At 40.5% G+C, this 18,419-nt stretch overlaps 1 protein-coding gene across 1 annotated transcript in view; it reads left to right on the forward strand.

The window, feature by feature from the left end:
- The first annotated feature begins 653 nt into the window (after positions 1-653).
- CEP350 (centrosomal protein 350) overlaps positions 654-18,419 on the forward strand; it is a 70,253-nt gene continuing 52,487 nt past the window's right edge. The window contains exons 1-7 of the mRNA XM_057374921.1: positions 654-746; positions 11,040-11,125; positions 12,716-12,759; positions 13,693-13,807; positions 14,427-14,559; positions 15,553-16,139; positions 16,662-16,772. Coding sequence (XP_057230904.1) covers positions 11,050-11,125; positions 12,716-12,759; positions 13,693-13,807; positions 14,427-14,559; positions 15,553-16,139; positions 16,662-16,772 — 1,066 coding nt within the window. The 5' untranslated portion in view covers positions 654-746; positions 11,040-11,049. The remainder of the gene's footprint in view (positions 747-11,039; positions 11,126-12,715; positions 12,760-13,692; positions 13,808-14,426; positions 14,560-15,552; positions 16,140-16,661; positions 16,773-18,419) is intronic.

Consider the following 18,419-nt stretch of genomic DNA (forward strand, 5'->3'; position numbering starts at 1 on the left):
AAAAAAAAAAAAAAAAAAGGAATTATTTTTCTAGAGACGACTTAGCTATGAACACAAATGACTAAAAAGTGGTGCCCTAGTTTCGGCTGGAGCCGCTTCAGGAATGCCAACATCAGCGCCGGGTTTAATTAGCATTGCCAAGTACTGGGCTCGCACCAACACCCAGGGCTCTGCATATAAAACGCAAGGGGACTGACCCGGCAGGCCAGGCCTGTAGAACTGTGAGGGGAAAAAAATAAAAGCTTCGAGGAAAATACTGCTGAGCGCGGCTCCTGTGAGGCTGACGGTGGGCACGGCGACCGCGCCACACCCAAGATGGCGGCCGGCGCCGAGCGGGCCCGGCGGGACGGCGCCATGCTGAGAAGGTCGGCGGCGGGCCGGTTCTCGCGAGAGTTGCCGGTGCGCCACCGCCGCCGCCGCCGCCGCTCCGTGTCAGTTGCGGGCCGGTAATGGCGGCGCTGAGGGGCCGCTGAGGGGCCGCGCACCGCGCTCGGGCCGCCCTGCCTCCGCCCGCCCTCCGCGGCATGTGCCGCGACCTGCCGCCGCCGCAGCGGACGTCCACCAGGTGAGGAGAGGGCGGGAGCGGCCCGCGCCGCCGCCCCAGGCCGCGCTCGGCCGGCGGTGCCGCCCCGCCGGGGTGTCGGGCGAGGTGGGGCCGGGGCGGGTCCGGCCCGAGGAGCTGCCGGCTGTCACTTGGCTCGGCCGCTCCGCCCGGCTCCGACGTCTCCGCGGCATCCGTCTTACCCGTTAAGTCTCTTTCTTTTTCTAGTTTAAATTTGTTTTCTGCTGCTTGTCGTGCTGCGGGGTGGCAGAGGAAGGAAAAGGGTCGGGGTTCTCCGTTTCGCTGTTGTCTTTTCGCGTTGTGGGGGTAAACCCCCGACTCCGGGGGTTGCTGCGGAGAAACAGGAACAGAGCCTGGGTAGCCCGGCTGCTCTCGGAGCCACCCCGAGCACCGGGATGGCGCTTTTAAAGTTTAAATGTGCGCTTTGCTCGTGGCTGTCCTGTGCCAGGGCGTCCTGCCCCGGCATTGCGGCATCGCTCAGTGTCTGCCCGCTCAAAGTCCTCCTGACATCCTCGGGAACATCTGCCCCGAGCGTTCTCTGGCTTCATCGGTGCCATTCACTGTGCCTATTAGGGGTATGTATATGAGTGTGACTGGTTTGGGTTTTTTTTTCCTGTGGATGCAGTTTTCTGTGATCTATTGCCTGCTGTCAGTGTCGTTTTTATGGAATAGTTAGGGTGGTCAGGCACTGGAATAGGGAGCTGGTGGAGTCACCATCCCYAAAGGTGTTTGCGATGTGTCTGGATCTGGCACTGAGCGTTTTGGTTTAGTGGTTTAAGGGATRCAGTCGGTGAATGATTGGACTTGATCTTAAAGGTCTCTTCCAACCTTGACTKTTCTCTGTTTCTGTCTCGGGTTGTAAGCTGTAGCTCAGCAGCCGAGCATCTCTTGGAACGTCGTGTAAGTTTGCAGGTAGAGGTTTGTTGTCAGATAGCTTCATTGTGTACATGAACCATCAGATATCTTGAAATTACAAATTTAACACTTCACTGGTCAGTTCTGGGGTTGTGGGTTTTATTTTTTGTCGTCTTAAGCTGCTTCAGCTGTGATACTGATTTGAAAAAGTACGGTGACTAAAAGTGTTTGTGGGACAAACGCATGGAGCTATGTAAGTGATTCACTGCTTTGCATGTAAGTTCTCAGTGTTCTGTCAGACTGTCTGCACAGACGGGTAAGTTTTGCTATCTCTTTGCGGTAGTTCTGGTTGCTGCAACAGTTTCATGAGGTAATGCTTCAGGTAATTAAAYACAACTGAGGGTGTGGCCACATGAATACTATAAACCGTCGGAGGCTTGGGTTTCTGTGAGTGACCCTACTTTAAACARAAGGTATCCTGCACCCTCTAAGCAGAACAACTTAATTTCTGTAGTAAAGGCACATCGCTGTAAGGGGCCAGGGTGCTGGGGAAATTGTGTGCATCCAAAGCAACTTGAGGGAGGTGTTTGTGCCCYTCTGCTCYGCTCTTGTGAGACCTCACCTGGAGTGCTACACACAGTTTTGGCATCCCCAACGTAGAAAGGACATGGAGTTGTCAGAGCAAGTTCAGAGGAGGCCACAAAGTTGSTAAGAGGATTGGAGCACCTCTCCTGTGAAGACTSGCTGAGARCATGGGGGCTCTTCAGCTCGAAGAAGATTGCATGGAAACCTCACAGCATGTTCAGTATCTGCAGGGACCTACAWGGAAACCAGAGAGRGGCTCTYTGYTGGGAMCTGTAGTGATAGGACAAGAGGGAATGGCTTCAAATTGAGAGACTGGGTTTAGATTAGATATAGGAATAAATTATTCTTGCTGAGGGTAGTGAGGCTCTGCCACAGGTTGCCCGGAGAAGCTGTGGCTGCCTCATCTCTGGAGGTGTTCAAGATTGGTGTTCAAGATGGGGCTTGGAGCAACCTGGGATAGTGGAAAGTGTCCCTGCCCATGGCTGAGAGTTGGAACTAAGTGGTCTTTAAGGTCTCTTCCAACCCAAACCATTCTGGGCTTCTCTGTTGCTGATTGGTATGTATCATCTTGTRGGCTGCTTAGGCTGAGTGTAGTGCTAACTGAAAGGACTTGATTTTAAAACGGTAAAACATGTTGTTTGCATGGGATTGTTTTACTCAAGCTTTGGTGCATGGCTCAGGTTTGCATGGGAACACTGGGAAGACTTTACTGGTAAATCAGTCCTAATGTTAACCATGTCTTTTATGTCTTGAAATAACTTTATTGSCAGTTTGTACCACCACAGCAAAGGCATCCCTTAAATGGATAACAGGCTAATATTGGAGTTGCTGCATCTATACTGAAGGTTTTGTTGACTTGGATGTAATGAACTTTTTGTGGCTCCTTACACCCCTCTACCAGACATACAGCTGAGTTCTGCTGAAAAGTTTCCTTGTATCAAGYAGACTTGTGGATAAAGTCATTGATATGATTAGTGTGCTTGACTTTAGAGTGCCCAATAGGCTGCAGTCCTATTAACATGTTCCTAGTTAGGCGGGTGTTTGAAATCAGCAGTATCAGTGCACACAGCCCTGGATCTGTTCTGTATTAGCATCCCTGGAAGGTGAGTGAAGCTGYACAGTGTAACATGAGCGGTGTGATSTGCTGCTSCTGCTTTTCTCCCACTTTGACTGTTTTGGCAGCAGCCTGATAAACTGAAAGAAAACTCRTCTAAAAGAAAAATGGTTTATTATTTTTTGCYAGGTTARTGAGTTGAAGTGGCTTGCAATGGARTCAGGTGAGCGTTGCATCTATGACAGAGTGACATGATTAGTAGAAAAGGTAGGGAGGAATATGTACATTCCTTCATCACTGTGGAGCTGCTAAATCTGCTCAACTCCACCTTGAAAATTTACATCACAGAGTGACTTTTTTATCAGCACAACAGGACTGTTGAAACTCTACTACTGATGTACTTCAACTAATATAATTCATGCTATTCAAATCAATGTGAGTGTTAATATGAGATCAGGTATAATGATAGAATAATGATACTGAAGGACTTTGAGTGCAGAGAGAAAACTTTCCCAGTGTAGTCAATACATTAGGCATGTGGCTGGATTAGAACATGAGTGTAAAATTTATCCATAGATGTAAGTGCTTGGAAGATAGATGTGTATCATTGTGCTAATGATATAACAGGCTTTAATGGACTGCTCCATTGAGAATAAAATTACTTCTACGCCTAAGTCTAAAACCTTTGTCAATATACTAGAGAAAGAATAGAGCAAATAAATGAACTAATCAATTATACCAGGTCAATTGAAACTTAGKGAATGCTAACAGAAATTCTSRCTGTGTGTTGGCTTCCTAAGAACACTTCTCACCAGTGGCAGACTTTCACACTGAGGCAGATCCATGGCAGTGCACCAGGTGGAGTTATCATACTGAAACAGAAAAACTTTTAATGGGATGGTGTTATTTAAATATGAGAAAATACTTTATTCCTGCATTCTGCTAGATSAAGAAAAAATGTTTCAGCTGGGTCCTGGTATCTTCCTGTGTAGTGCCAGGTCAAAGACAGAGCTGGTCGTCACTGTTCAGCTTGTCATGAGGTTTTTGTATTTGGGGTTTTTTTGATGTCTYGTGTTGTCACTGAGACACTTTTTAGATGCTTCTTCAGAATGCAGTTCCGAGCAGAGGCWTTAAAGGTGAGATAGTGGCATTTGGAACATTTTCCCTGAAGTTTTCATGCACTTTACGCTGCTTTGAAAGAAAATAGCAATCATCCTGCAGTTGACACAACTGCAGATGAAGTTGCTTTTCTGCTTGTCTATCCATTGTTATGCTGAGAGGTTGAAAGCTGTTGTCTGACTTTCAAAATGGACAGGTCTRCTTCTTGTACTTGGCTGAGAGGATTGCCTGTAAGTTCTAAGAAGACTCCCTCACAGTGGAGTGTTCCTTGTGAGATGAGACAGGACGTGAAGAATTCAAGGATATTTTGCTGAATAGATTTATTGTGGGCAAGAATTGAAATCTTCTCATGTGCAGTTTCTGGAGGTGGAACGAGTGAATGAACTCCTGTTTTGAAGGCTGAGRAAACAAAATGCAGGAGTACTTTATTGGTTCTAGAAACTGGGGTATTTTCTGCATAAATGTTAAGATCTTTGAAGTCAAAGAAAATGCAGAACTTGTGAATGGATAGGCAAACCCTTGTGTGCATCTCCTTAATAAATGGATGCATTCTCTGTGGCTTTGTACTTCGATTTCTTCGTGAACAATGAATCAAGTTACACTAGCTGTCACAACATTCATTTCAATAGATTTCCTCAGAGCACCTCCTGGCACGTGATGCAGCAGAGGAACATTGAATGCATTTCACTTTAGCAAAACCACCAGTCCCTTTTTAGGGCCAGTTTTATTTTTTATCACTTCTACATCACTTGTGATGGAGCAGAGACACTTTTGCAAGTTGCCATGTCTTTTCATAGCAARAAGATGTGACAAATGTCCATTCTTAGCATATAGTTGGAAAGAAACAGATTCAGAAATGTTTCRTTTATAGAGAAATCTTCACCACAGTTTGGATGCAAATTTAGTAGCCAACTGGTGCCATTTAATCATAGAACTCATGAAACATATTTGTATTTTCTACTGTATTTTTTGACATTTGATGGATGTGTGTTTTATGTCATTTATCTTCCTGGTTAACAACTAGAGGTAGTGACACATGCTKTGAAATTCTTAAATGCTCTTCTATGTGCAAGTATGTGATGTATCTTGATTGCTCTTTTTTTATACTTCTTTAATATCCCTAAAATTTTTCTGCTACCTAGCTTAAGACAGATCAAATTTTATTTAATTTATTTTACTTCTGAAGTGTTTGTTTTGTTTTGTTGTTTTAATTATTTTCCAAAGTAGTGATGATTGGAGTGGATGTTCTTCTGGTATATTCACTGCTTGTATTACAAGATAAAATATTGAACATTATCTAAAATTAGATCATTTAGAGCAGCTAATGTTCATGAGCTCCTTGGGCATAGCTTCTTGCTAGTGGTCACTTCCTTTACATTTCATTTGAAGGCTCATTGTATAAATGAGCATTGGAAGAAGGGAGCATTGCGGGGAGGACCTGCCTCATTCTGCAGTGTCAGCTGTAAATTCTGGAGATGTGGAGCTTTTTGGACAAACACGTCATGCATTTGTTTATTGTGCTGGAATTTGTCCTCAGTCCTGAGGAAGGTCAGTACATTGCCTGCATTTGATARTGTTGAAAGGCAAAGTTTTCTCAAAATATGCTCTGGCCAAAAAAAGAGTATGTTASTGTTGTATCAAAACACATTTAAAAGCCCATATACATAACCAAAATAAGTMTTAGAATAATGTATTATGGATATTTTAAACTCTCATTTAAATGGGATAATGCAGTATGGTAAGAACTTGGATTCCGGAAAAATGAGTAGGTAATGTTATTTTTATTCCAGACTCAAGCATATCATAATAAATTGCATTTTGTGGTATTTGAGATGACATGAAAAGAGTTTCTGGCTTCTTTAAGTATAATTTCCATCAGTTTCAGCAGGCTGGCTCAGCAAAACAATTTGCTCAACTGGCTCTGACTGTTGCTGTCCACCTGTGTCTGTTACTGTCAGCAATGCAGAGGTTTAGCTGCATGGACAGGAGCTTCAAAGGGTCTTTAGGCTTCGAAAATCATCTTTGTTATTTATACATGGAAACTTAGAAYGTTTTTGCAAACAGGAAAAACCGTCCCTAAAACCGATTATTTGTGTCTGTGTCCATTTCCTCCACAGACAAGTCTTCACTGTGTGTGGTGTGGGTRCAGTGGGACACACTGGAGCACAGTGTGTAGACTCCCATGGTGCCCTTGAGCTCCACTGGTAGGAAAAAGGTGAATGGTTCTTGTTTTCCCCAGYCCCACCATTCTCCTTAAGACAAAGGCAAGAKGAGCTTCACACATTTGCTCCTGGAGAGCAACAGCCACTACGGGACTGAGATTTATCCAACTGTTCACCAGTGTTTCCATCCCTTCTCATTCTGCTTGCATGGAGGTTGTTGCTTATACTATGGTATAGCTAAAACTAATAAAGCAAAAAGAACAGAAAAACTTCTTTTAGCCTGTACCAGACKCCCAGTTTGCTTTGTTTTATCACATAATCCCATTGAATTTCTGCCTGGATAAGGCAAGAGATATCCAGGCATAAAGAAAGGAAAAGATGACTTCTTTYATTGGCACTTGTGCCTTATTTTAGCTTAAACAGTGTGAAATGCCGTCCTTGTGCATTGTGTACCCAGTTTGTAGCAAAACCTGCCACTATGTGGATAAAACATTGAAGAATATCCCACAGAAGTCAATGTCAATAACTTAYTTCATTCCATACTCTTAGTAAACCTTTGTCATTTCATTTGTGGTATCATTTGGTATTCCTTGTGTTTTCATGAGAAACAAAATCTTGAGGAATATTGTTCTCTGTGCATACTGGTGTTTTGTTTTTTTTGCATAACCACTGAATGTTAGTGAAAAATAACAATGCGTGATCTCCTACTCACATTGTCTGCCTTCTCTGAACCTGTACAATTCAATTTCCTTCTGTGTTTCCTTGTTCCGGTTGAGTTTCCTTTTTCCTTTTCTTAGTGAGTCTGTGCTACTAAGAAAAAAAAAAAATCTTACTGAGCACACTTGAAAAAACCTCACAATTGGACCACTACACCAGTTTCTTTTCTTCCTTTTTGCAGCTCCCTATGCCAGGTCTTCAAAAGTTCATTGCATTTCTCTCACCTTCCTATCKTTCTCATTCCCTTCCTTTTATATCCTGCTTCTCTTTGCCATTTTTCTTGTTCCCAGCCTTTGTTTTTAAGGTGTTCACATTTTTTTATAACTTTGCTAAGCATATTCTACTTTCATATCTCCTTTTTAAAATGTTGTGCTCTTAACAGTATTGACTTCTTGTTTTGTTATRTGTTGTACCTTTCAATGCTATCCTTGGTATGTTTAGTATTAAACGTGTTGATTTCTCATGTTCCTTCTTTTATGTGGCAGTGGTTTTCTCTTTGTTCCCATTTCCTTCTTTCCCGTGCTTTCTCATGCATTTTTGGATCTGTCAGTTCTYTTCAGTGTCTTCTTGTAGGAGCAGTGTTTGTCGAAGAGAGTGGTTGTCATGTCCTGTATCCATCCCCCCTCCCAGTTGCGTCCACGAGTTTGGAGTATATTGTTTCCTTTTTAGGTCCTCATCTGTAGCAGTTCTGCTATGCCTTCTCTTGTGTACATTTTTTTTTGGACATGGGAGTAAAGAATGGGATGGGCACTTGATGTGAGATTGAAATGTCAGAGCACAATGGTATTTGTGTCTTAATCACTCACCCAAGGAGCGGCTTGGTAAAACAGCTTTCAATGGACCTGTGTGCGATGTCTGTGTCTCCCAGTGAGCAATCCAATAACCATGAGATTARTTCTGTTGATTCTGCAGTCTTCCACCCTTTTTTCAACAATCTTAAGATTCTCAAACCTTATCCAGCCTGCAGATAACCTTTTGCTATCACTGCTGTCTCCTCTGAAGTTCTTTGGCATTTCGTCTTTTGAGCTCAGTCTCTTTGTTTAAGGTCACTATTAAATAGAGATGGATAATGTAGTTTAGCAGAACAAGATCTCTTTGAAGCAATCATTCCAAAACTTAGTTTTAATGTATTTTATCTAAAAGTTATTCATGGGACTTTGAGACAATGTATGTATTGATGTAAAATGTATTTTAAAATAATTTAAATTTAATTTGTATAATTTTTAGTTTAGTCTTACTCTCTGATCAATATTCATTTCTGTTTATTTTAGTGTTTAACTGGTCCACTACACTTCATGCAAGTCCTCTAAACAGACATGGTAACTGTGTCCTCACCATTTTCTGTACTTTCATCTTCTCTATCTAATTTAACTTCTTGCAGAGGCAAGGCATTGAATTGTACAAGTAGTTTTTTTTTTTTTTTTTTTTTGTAGAGTGCTACTTATTTATGTAAGCTGTAGCAATAGAGAGAAGTTATTTTAGTAATACATAGGAATTCAAAGGTTTCTGGGAATCAACGTAATTTATTTGTATGTAGGTTTTGAAAAGCTCATAAAATTCTCCCACCCTTACAATGAACTGGGAGAGGGACACTTGAAGCCCAGACCCTCAGAGTCACAAAGATTACATCAGGACTGAAACGACTGCCATGTTGCCTTCCTGAAACTGTAGACAGCTCCAGTGCTCAGTTTTGGTGTGTCAGGTTTTTTTTTTTTGTTTTTTTTTTTTGGTTTTTTTTTCAATCAGCAGCAGCCTGAATTAAATGAAACTGCTCGGTGGATCTCAGGGGTTGCTCTGAAGCCAGTGAGGGTCGAACTTTACACTTGGAGCTTGTATTGTAGGTATGCATCAGGATAAATACAGCAGGATGCTTTCTGATTTCTTCCCAGCTTGGTGGGGAGGTTGAGTAGCCTTTTACAGAGGGGCGTTAGAGACTTTTGAAGGAGTTGAGATGGAATTAATGGCCACTAGTGATCGTTAGCACTTTATTAGATGTTCYTGAAAGTGTTTTCACTGTCTGAGTTCTGTTCAGCTCAGGTAAAGAACTGGCAGTTTTTACTGTCAGGATGAAGGCCACTCACAAACAATTTCAGACTTTTTAATCTGGTACTTTTTATACAGAGTTAGGGAATACATCGAGTGTGTTGCWATTYTACATTCACAGGGTATCCTAAAACKRTATAGATTTGTATGTGTAAAATAAAAAGAACAGTTCTAGTCCCTGATTATGTTTTCTTATCTGCACTAATTGTAATGATAACAATAAATCCCAGGCAATTACATGAAGATGGATACTTAATCCCGTAAAAGATGGCTGCTCATCCAGAAGTTATCTTATGCTAAATTTACATATTTAGTAGGTTTTGTTACATGTATTTGGGCAAGAAACTGATTCTGGTATGATAGGATATTTTCAGCAGCTCTCACAATCAGTTCTCTCTGGAAAATTCCCTAATTTTTATTAATATTTTTTTTCTACATTTCTAGCCCAGCAGTTATTTTCTCCAATGATGGATCAGCTGGATGATTTCCAGGGCAGGGCTGTTATAATTTACAGAATGAATGATGTGAGGCACAAAGTGCCATTCTGCATGAATGAACTCTTCAGCACCTGTCCTAGAAGCAGAATTTTTTAACTGCACTTGGCTTGAAGCCCATAACTATTGGATACTTAAAATCTAAACCACCCACCCTTTCTTTCTAGAATTTCTGCGTTATTGTGGACTTCACTAATGTGTCTGTATGGGTGTTTTTCTGTACCCACATATGTAAGCTTAAATACCTTTTCCATGCTCTTTCAGACTTTTTTTTTTGCTTGGTCAAAGAAAGTAATGACCCAAGGTCTTTTGAAGACCTGGGTTCTTATTACTGATAGTTTTTCTTGTGGCATAAGCGCAGACTTGTTGGATAACTTACTGCTATGGATACAAGATATATGACTGAATGTGAGACCTAAGTTCACTGTTGGTCACTCTGAGTATCCTTAAAACCATGTATGATAAAAATGCTTGACACAAAATATCCAGGCAAAAATCTGTTTCAGTAAGTAGTAGATAGTGTTAATTTTGGTCTTCTTTTACCAGAAGRTTGATCTTTATATTTGATTGCTTTTTAATGTGGCACACTGTGTAGGGAAATGAAAGCAAAAGAAATTTTCAGTAATTAAAAATAAGAAAAATTACATCTGGGAGTGCATGAAAAAAGAGAGTGGAAAATGTGATATTATGACTTTCAGAGGTCTAGAACTTCCTGCTGGAATTCTGTGGTCACCTGATCTTTTCTTTCCCTAAGAGAAGTGTTGTCAGTGTGTTGTGAGGACAGCTCAGTAAGCATGTGCTGGGCTCTTTCCTTGTTGGATTTTTTTCCTTTTCTTCTTTATAAAAACAGTGATAGTGGCTGAGAGTTCAGATTTTATTAGATGCACTGTGAGTCTTACCTTTGAAGTTTACAGGAAAMCAACAGCAGCAAGTCTTGTCTTCTTTTCTGCAGCAGTGGTGTCTTGCCATGCAGTTCTTCTCTTTTTCTTCAACTGAGATGGGTGACACATTTGTTCTGTCATTGGTGGAGCTGGATATTTTTACCAAACATTTATAGGTTCCAGCCATGTAGTGCTGTCTCTTTTAGGCCTKTGTGTGCAGTATTGCAGTGTGGACAGCTTTGGACTTGCTGCAATATTTGTTCTTATGATCTAAATTGTGTTGACATCTGGGTCTCCTTTTATCAGGTTATTTCTTCTTTGTAACAAAGGAGAGCAAAAGGAAGCTCTTCTTTAGCCATGGAATTATGGGRTTTCTGCAAAACTGCAGGAAGCTGTAMCCACATCTATGACTTCATGCTGATTATCTGACCTTGCTCATGACGTGAGCTTGAAGTCATCAGACGAGGTGGACATTCRTCATAATGATCAAGGTTATGTTCTAGATTAAGATACATTTGCTTTTACTTTATACATCTTTGATTCTTATATGACTAATKTTATTTTTAGATAGATTGACATGATGTGGAGCAACAACTCTAATGAGGTACCTCTACAAAATCCGAGGCATAACCAAAGCAAGGATTCTACCAGAGGTAAGGATTTTCTCTGTTCTGTTGCCTTATTTTGGGAGATGTTTTGTTATGWGTTTGAAACTTTGGGAATTGTTCCAGAAAGCATTCTCCTGCCTCAGTTTGGGAGCTAAGAGCATGTGTTCTRTGGCTTCCTTTTTGCAGATAGCAGTTTTGTACTCTGATCTCCGGAGTATTTGCTGATCTGCATTAGCAATTGCCAGCCTGGGATATGGTTGCCAAGATGGCACAGAGACAGATTTTTTTTTAAGTGCTCTAGAGGAGGAGCGGTGTGGGAACAGAAACTGGGAACTGTTGGCTCTTGAAAGAAGTGAGGAAGAGCTTATGTGACATTTGCTTAGTTCCAGAGTGGTGAAGACACTTGAATCACAGTAGTACATCTCTACTRGGGTGACTTTTACAGCTCCCTTAGCTGGAGAAATCACATTAGCTTTTTCCTGTTATGATTACTCTAATTTAGGAAAGGAGGGGGTAGCAAAATTTAAAAATGACACTGCTTCCCTGAAAGAATCTTGCCTCAAAGGAAGAAAGGTCTTGTCTGCCGAGCAGCTGAGTCGCRTGCTAAGCCTGTGGTTCGAGACTGATCATATGATCTCCAGTATGACAAAACTGGACTCCAGAAGTTATTTTGAAAGTAGAGAAATGTTATTATTTTATTAAGAGCACATTATTGCTGATTATTTCCTGTGGTATGTTCAATTTCTTTTAAAATTACCACTTTTTGAATCTGAAGTGTTCTGTGGACAAGAACTATCTCTAGAAGTCAAAGCAAAGTTGTTTCTGTGCTACTTCTCTAACCCTCTTCCTTTGTATTGTTGCATCTTGCCTGAAATGAAATTGTGAGCTTTTTTACTATGAGGAAGGCATGGCTTCTTTCAATTCTCTGTTCTACTACTCTCCATGGTTCTGACACACAGATGTTGTGTTTTATAAACCATTAGATTATAAGAACTGCTAGCAAACAAAAGAAGAGGGGAACTGAGGAAGTAAATATTTATGGAGGAAAACTCTACTACATCCTACTGAACTGAATTGCTCGTAGAGTAGGTGCTGACTGTTTAGATTAAAAGGCTGACATTGGTTAGTGCCTCCTTGTTCACAAACATTGTTTCTGTTTTGTTTGTAGGGTGTAGAGTTCAAAAAGATTGCTATTCAAAATTCTCCTGTTTGGATCTTGGTTTTTGAGTAGAGTACCGTGTATTCGTGCTTAGTTTACTGAAGAAGAAAAGAAGGGGAAAAAAGGTAGTTAAACTATAGTATAGTTACAGAAAAATGTAAGATATTTATGTTGGGGTAGATAACCAGCTTCKTTTTATCTTCTAAACATCTTCTATTGTGTGGTGGATTCGATTTCAAGTGTAGTCAGGCATTCAAGCTAACTTAGTAAACTCCTAACGTGTTAAATACTTTATAGCTTTGTTAAGATGAGTCTTGTCTGAAAACAGTCTTKCATAGATGAGATTTACAGGCTGGAATGGTGTTGTGAAAAGAACTTGATCAGCAAACCCATGAAAATTGTTTTGAAACAACATTGTATTTCATTGTTTTCCATGTACTAATGAGAAATTAATTTCTTTGTTTCTGCGCTGGAAGATCTAACTGCAGCATGGGCTTCATTTTCTCAGACTAAGGCTGCTGTAAGTACTTTTTTTCTTTGTCTGTTTTTTTTTTTTACTCATTTTTAAGTCAGTTAGTGGCTACAAAAGTTTTAACCAAAGTATGGTTTTACTCTGATTGTTTCTTAAACAAGCTGTAAATAGGACAAGCAGTTGAAGTATGTGAATGTTGAACATTGTTATCTTGGAAAAAATCTTCTACACACAAGGAGAAGTTTTTGTCACAGCAAGCTTAGTCTGGAATACAGTAACACATGCTAAGTCTCAAGTGTAATATTACCTTTTTATTTTACAAAGTGGTGACATCACGTTTTTCTGAAAACTTGGAAAAATAGCTCTCCCCTGCCTACTCAAACCAGTCAGAAACTGGGGCAACACCAGTGTATTTAATGATTTTCCATTCTGAGCATTGGAGTTGCTGTTTTTCTATGGGAATGAACTTAGATGCTTAAGATGATATAGTAATTTCTAAAATCTGGCTTCAAGGAGGCCAAACAGTTTGGGTTTGTGGGGAATTCAGCTCTTTCTCATAGCCCTGTCCCTCTTTTTTTTYAGAAGCTGAGCATCGGTGTGGGGTTTTACATGTAGAATTTGTATCATGCTCCATTTATAAGGGAGTATTGCAGAATATTTTCCAAGTGGAATTAATATTTTATTCAGGCCAAGCATTAAGTCTCTGAATGGCATGTTATTATTAATTTTTTCAAAACAGCCTACTTAAAGGAACAAAACTATGCAACAAAACCTAATTTAGATAATCTTATTAAACAAAACTTAATAGGAGTTTCTGGCCATAAGACTACAGTTTTTGCAACATCAGCCTTGTGAAATTGCTCTTGCCTGCAATTTTATTCTCCATGAAAAAGGAAAAATTTGTCATGTTTGGGAGGGAAATAAAAATGTAGCTTAAAAATAAAAAACAATGTTCTAATTTGCATTATCTTCCAATTCTAGCTACGTCATATAGAGAACAAATTGGAAATAGCTCCCACCACCACGGCTGTATTTGATTCAGTCATGGATGCCAAGAAGYCCTCTGCTAGTGCTGGCAGGAAAAACAGCAGGAAGGGTATGTATTATTGAGGAGAGAACRTGTAAGGCAGCATAAAGCTGCTGCATTCTGGGAAAGCTTGGGTTCTCCTCCCTGCCCTCAGGTTGTCTCCTGCCAGTGGTCTTTATTCCTGAAACTCTGATTGCTCAGGAGAGACTGAAGTTTCCTCCCCTGAGCTTAGGAAGGAGAGTTCTATCCTAGTCACTTGGTTAGAGGGGGTGAAAGGACATAGCCCATGCTGTGAGTGAGCGGTGCTTATCCCACTCTGATGTTTGCTAAATCTRGTGCTTCTGTTATCACTGAAGGAGGGCATTTGCTTATAGGAATAAGCCCTCATTTTATATTTAAGAGCATTCTGGTGGTGTGCTGCTGGAGAAGAACAGGCAGATCGACCCCTAGTGGCAACACAGTCAACTTCACAGATTTAATTACAATTAATCTTTAGGCATTATTATCTCTCTTTAAMTATGATTGTTGTTTCAAGCACTTACTTCCTTGCTCCTAATTGTTGAAATCAGCTTGTTGAAAAAGAGAGTGCTGCTCAAATCCAAGAAAAACTATRTCAATTATTCAGCCCCAGGAGCTTTCTCTTTCTGGAGGGGTAGGTACATAGAGGATTCTTTGGTTTCTGCTTCAGGTTCCCGGTCCTCCACCCAAAATAAATCAAGCAAGGAGAAATCCTCACGCAGCCCTCTTCGAGCAACCACTCTTGAAAGCAATGTGAAAAAATGCAGTCGTGTGGAATTCCGTGAACCATTGGCTTCATACAGGTTAGTGCTGGGACATCTGGCTATTGAAAAAAAACATGCTAGGATTAGATTCAGGCTAAGTGTGGTGTTTTTGACAACTCCAAAAAYTGGTTTGCTTCCTCCTATCGCCCACCCGCATGACAGCATGCAGTGTTGGACTTTTTAGTAAATATTACAAATTTATTTTTTATTCAATGAATATGAGTTTAAAGTCAGGTTTTGTAATGGGGCCAGGTYATCTGGTGGTATAGCTGTGGCCTTAGTGACCTGTTGGGTTTGATAGGCTTCATATAGTTTCAGTAATAAGAACCAAAAAGCTTTTCAGTGATAAGAACCTCATGCTTTTCCAACTTTGTTTTATTAGTTCTTCAGTATATGTTCCCAAATGTGTTACCAAGACAGTGTAGGGCAAGAGCATCTACTACCAAATATACATTCCATTTTTGTGAGTGTGGGAAACTCATATAAGAACAGCTTCTCATGAAAAAAATGGCACAGAACATAGAGCAGACCATAGAACATGATTATTATCCTAAAATCTAAGTTTTGGTCTCTTTTTCCACTACTTGTGTCAGCTGTGAAGTAGTTCTCTTTSTTACATGTGAGAGTGATTTGGGTCAATTTTATTAATTGAGTAACTCATGTACTAATTATGCTTATCTTAAGTTCTACACTTGTTATTTAAGGCTTTTGTCTTAAATTGAAGGGTGACATTACTGCTTGCTGWTTTTCTACTCTTTAACGTTATATRTAGCTCTTTYCAGACAGAGAGTGCAACAAATGAAWTTTTGAACAGAAGTCTCTTTCAGTTTCATCAGACTTGCACTATTAAATGTGAGGTGATCAGACTTTAAAACTTGCCTTTAAAATGGAGCCAAGGTCGAGGAAGTCATTCATTCAGTTGATGAATGTGCTAATTGCTGAGTTTGAAGGTCCTCTAGTTGCATTTCTGATGGTGAATTTTTTCCTTTCTGTTAACATCAGGGTTAAATATAGTTCTCTGTCTTGTCACAGTTCTAGCCAACTTGAGGCCAAGCAACTGCTGTCTGGTTTGGAGCTGAGCGAAGCAGAAGGAAAGAGTGAACTTGCAGCCCGTCTGGGACATGAGCGGGATGAGCGGGATCGGCACAGCAGAGGCTTTGACAGCCCGTTCCCTTCTGCTGCAGATGAGACCGTTGTGAGGTACCTGAATGACCGACCAACAATCGATGCCTTGCAGAATAACGAGGCATTTCTTAGGGTTGCAGCACCTTCAAGACTGGAAGAGGATAAAACCAGTGGCTCCAGGGGAGATGAGAGTAGCACTAAAGCTTCTCAGAGTAGCACGTCSCAAGACAGTGAACTGAAAGTGTCTTCCCCTTCTGCCACAAGTATTTGTAGCGCTCATAGGCTGGAAATCCTGAAACAGCGGCAGCACGATGCCAAGTTGGAGAAGCTGAAGGAGAGGATCCGAAAGCAGTGGGAGCATTCTGAGGAGCTCAGCAGCAGAGCACAGCACTTGGGATATGCTGAACAGCCTGTCGTGGTCACGAACGTGGAGAACACGGTGACTCCCAAAGTCAGGAAGGTGACAGCTGTACCTGCTGCTCCATCATACAGAGGTATGGAGGTGCAGACCCCTCCCTGCTGGCTCTRGGGTGTGAGGGAGCAGAATTCAATTCATTGAGCAAAGCAAAGYGTGGACCTGGCTCATAGCTTTGTTTGGGCAATATGGGGGTGATAACATGGTTTGATCGTGGATCACAAGAAAGAAAAGAAATTATTGCCAATTTACAAAAGTGCCAATTCCTTTGAAATTCTTCCTGTCTCTTCGCAGAATTACTATAAAAAGAAGCTTGCTATATTGGTGTTTGGGTTGATTTAAATTTTTTTTTAATGGTCTCAGAGCTTGGTAACATTGTATTGATTGGAAAATCCTTTCACAATTTTAATAATCTTTTCTTCACCCAATCTGCAGTTTTTCAACTGTGAGCAAGTGGCAGACTGGTATATTGCTTTCTTCTAATTTAGCATTAATTCAAGCAATTCGTTTTTACTTGGCAGTTTCCCATCCCTTCCACCCTGACAAAGCTGTATTTACATTTTATGGAGTTATTTTAAACTCTTGAATTGTTTACTTTCAGGTTTCAATCCTGCTGAAACAAGGATTCGCACTCCAGATGGAAAGATCTGGCACGCGGACGAGTTTCGTATTAGCCGGGAGCTTTACAGAGATATCGCACTCCAGTTAAAAGGTGAGCTACGAGTGGAACTGATTAAGCCACACAATCTTCTCTAAGAGACAGAGGAATATATTTTGTACATATCTACAAAGTCATGTACTTCTAACAAAAAATTGAAGCAATGTGTGTTAAATACATTGTACTTCTCTTTACAGGAGGAATAGCTTATTGAACACTAAAACAACAACAAAAAGCGTCTTTTTCCCATTCTCTCATTCAAATACTTTTAATAGAAAACCAGTACTGAAAAGAAGCAAGTAATGGCATTTCTTTGAAACAGGAAAAAAGAAAAGTCTCCATTAGAATAACTTTTGTTTAATTTTGTGACTTCTTTATACACATTTACGTGAATGAATGCAATTTCCTGGTTAAAAGGACAAAATACACTTTTGGTTTCTGTTTTCAAATGAACTGTTTCAAGACACAGTCTTTATTAATCTTTCACTCTGGAAACTGCAGTAGCATTGGCAGCTCTTTTCTCTGGGTGAGCTGGAGTAGGATGCCCAAGTGTGCTTTTTTATTTGCTGGGCTGGTTACAGTGGAGTGCTGTAAGCTTGAATTGCCTCTGACTGACTGAGTCAGGGGAGGAGGAAGAGATCAGGTGAATAAAATGGAAGGGAATGGAAAATAAAATCCCCAGGGAGCCTCTAATTTTGCAGCTTGCAGGCTTGCTTATGAGGAGTAACTTTTCTCTCAAAACATTTCAGACTGAGGGAAAGTGCATTGAGATTTAAATCTGCAGGTATCTGTGTAGTGGCTGGTATAGGAATAAACCAACTTTTCTTTTTTTCTTGTACAACTTGATAAGTTATTGAGGACTTCTTRTGGAATCATTAAAAAAACAGTTCAGAAAGAAGAGGTGCGCCTTTTCAGTTAAGTTATTTTGCAAATAGACTGTTCAGATCAGTCTGTGAAATTAATGCCAAATTTCCACCGACTTTTAATCTGCATTATTTTGGTTTTGGCAAGCATAACGAGTTGTTTATAGAAATTCAAGGTTTTTTTAAACCTTCATTGAMGAGATCCAATTAAAAGGCATTTGGATAATGTGTCCACTATGTACAAAAGGAAGGAGCTATGTGTGTGTTGATCCATACTCCTGTCCTGATGCCAYGTGTAGAACAGCTGTCATGGAACGTGTCTCCTTTCTGAGCTGAAAAGATTATATGGAATGGTTGATTTCTAGTAAACAAATGCTGGTACTGCACATAGTACATACTATAAATGTATTTTTAGGTTGTCAGATTATCTATCCATGTGTTACTTGTGTATTGAATTTACAGCATATGGTGTTKTGGGTGTGTGCAGTCAGTTGTATTAGAACTGTTCTGTGCTCTCCAGTGCTAAAATAATCTGTTGTATATCTGATATCTATAGCAACCCTATTCTTTACAACGAGAAGATTTTTATCTGTAAGCATAGACCATACATATGTCTTCATGTCTGTATAGCAATTAAGCTAAAGGATATTGTATGGACCCCAAGCTTCCAGTAAATTTGTCTTTAAGATGTTCCAGATTTGCCATACTGGAATAATGTTGCTATAATAGGAGTAGGGTGAGAAGAGTCCTGCACTTTCCTCGTGTCAGAAAAGGGCTGTTTGTTGCTAAAAGAGGTGAGGAGGCAAGTTAGATTTCTGCAAATGCAGTCACTGAGGTC

Source organism: Malurus melanocephalus, unplaced genomic scaffold, assembly GCF_030028575.1.
Source record: "Malurus melanocephalus ecotype Western Australia unplaced genomic scaffold, MMel_1.1 scaffold_236, whole genome shotgun sequence".
In the NCBI taxonomy this organism is placed as follows: Eukaryota; Metazoa; Chordata; class Aves; order Passeriformes; family Maluridae; genus Malurus; species Malurus melanocephalus.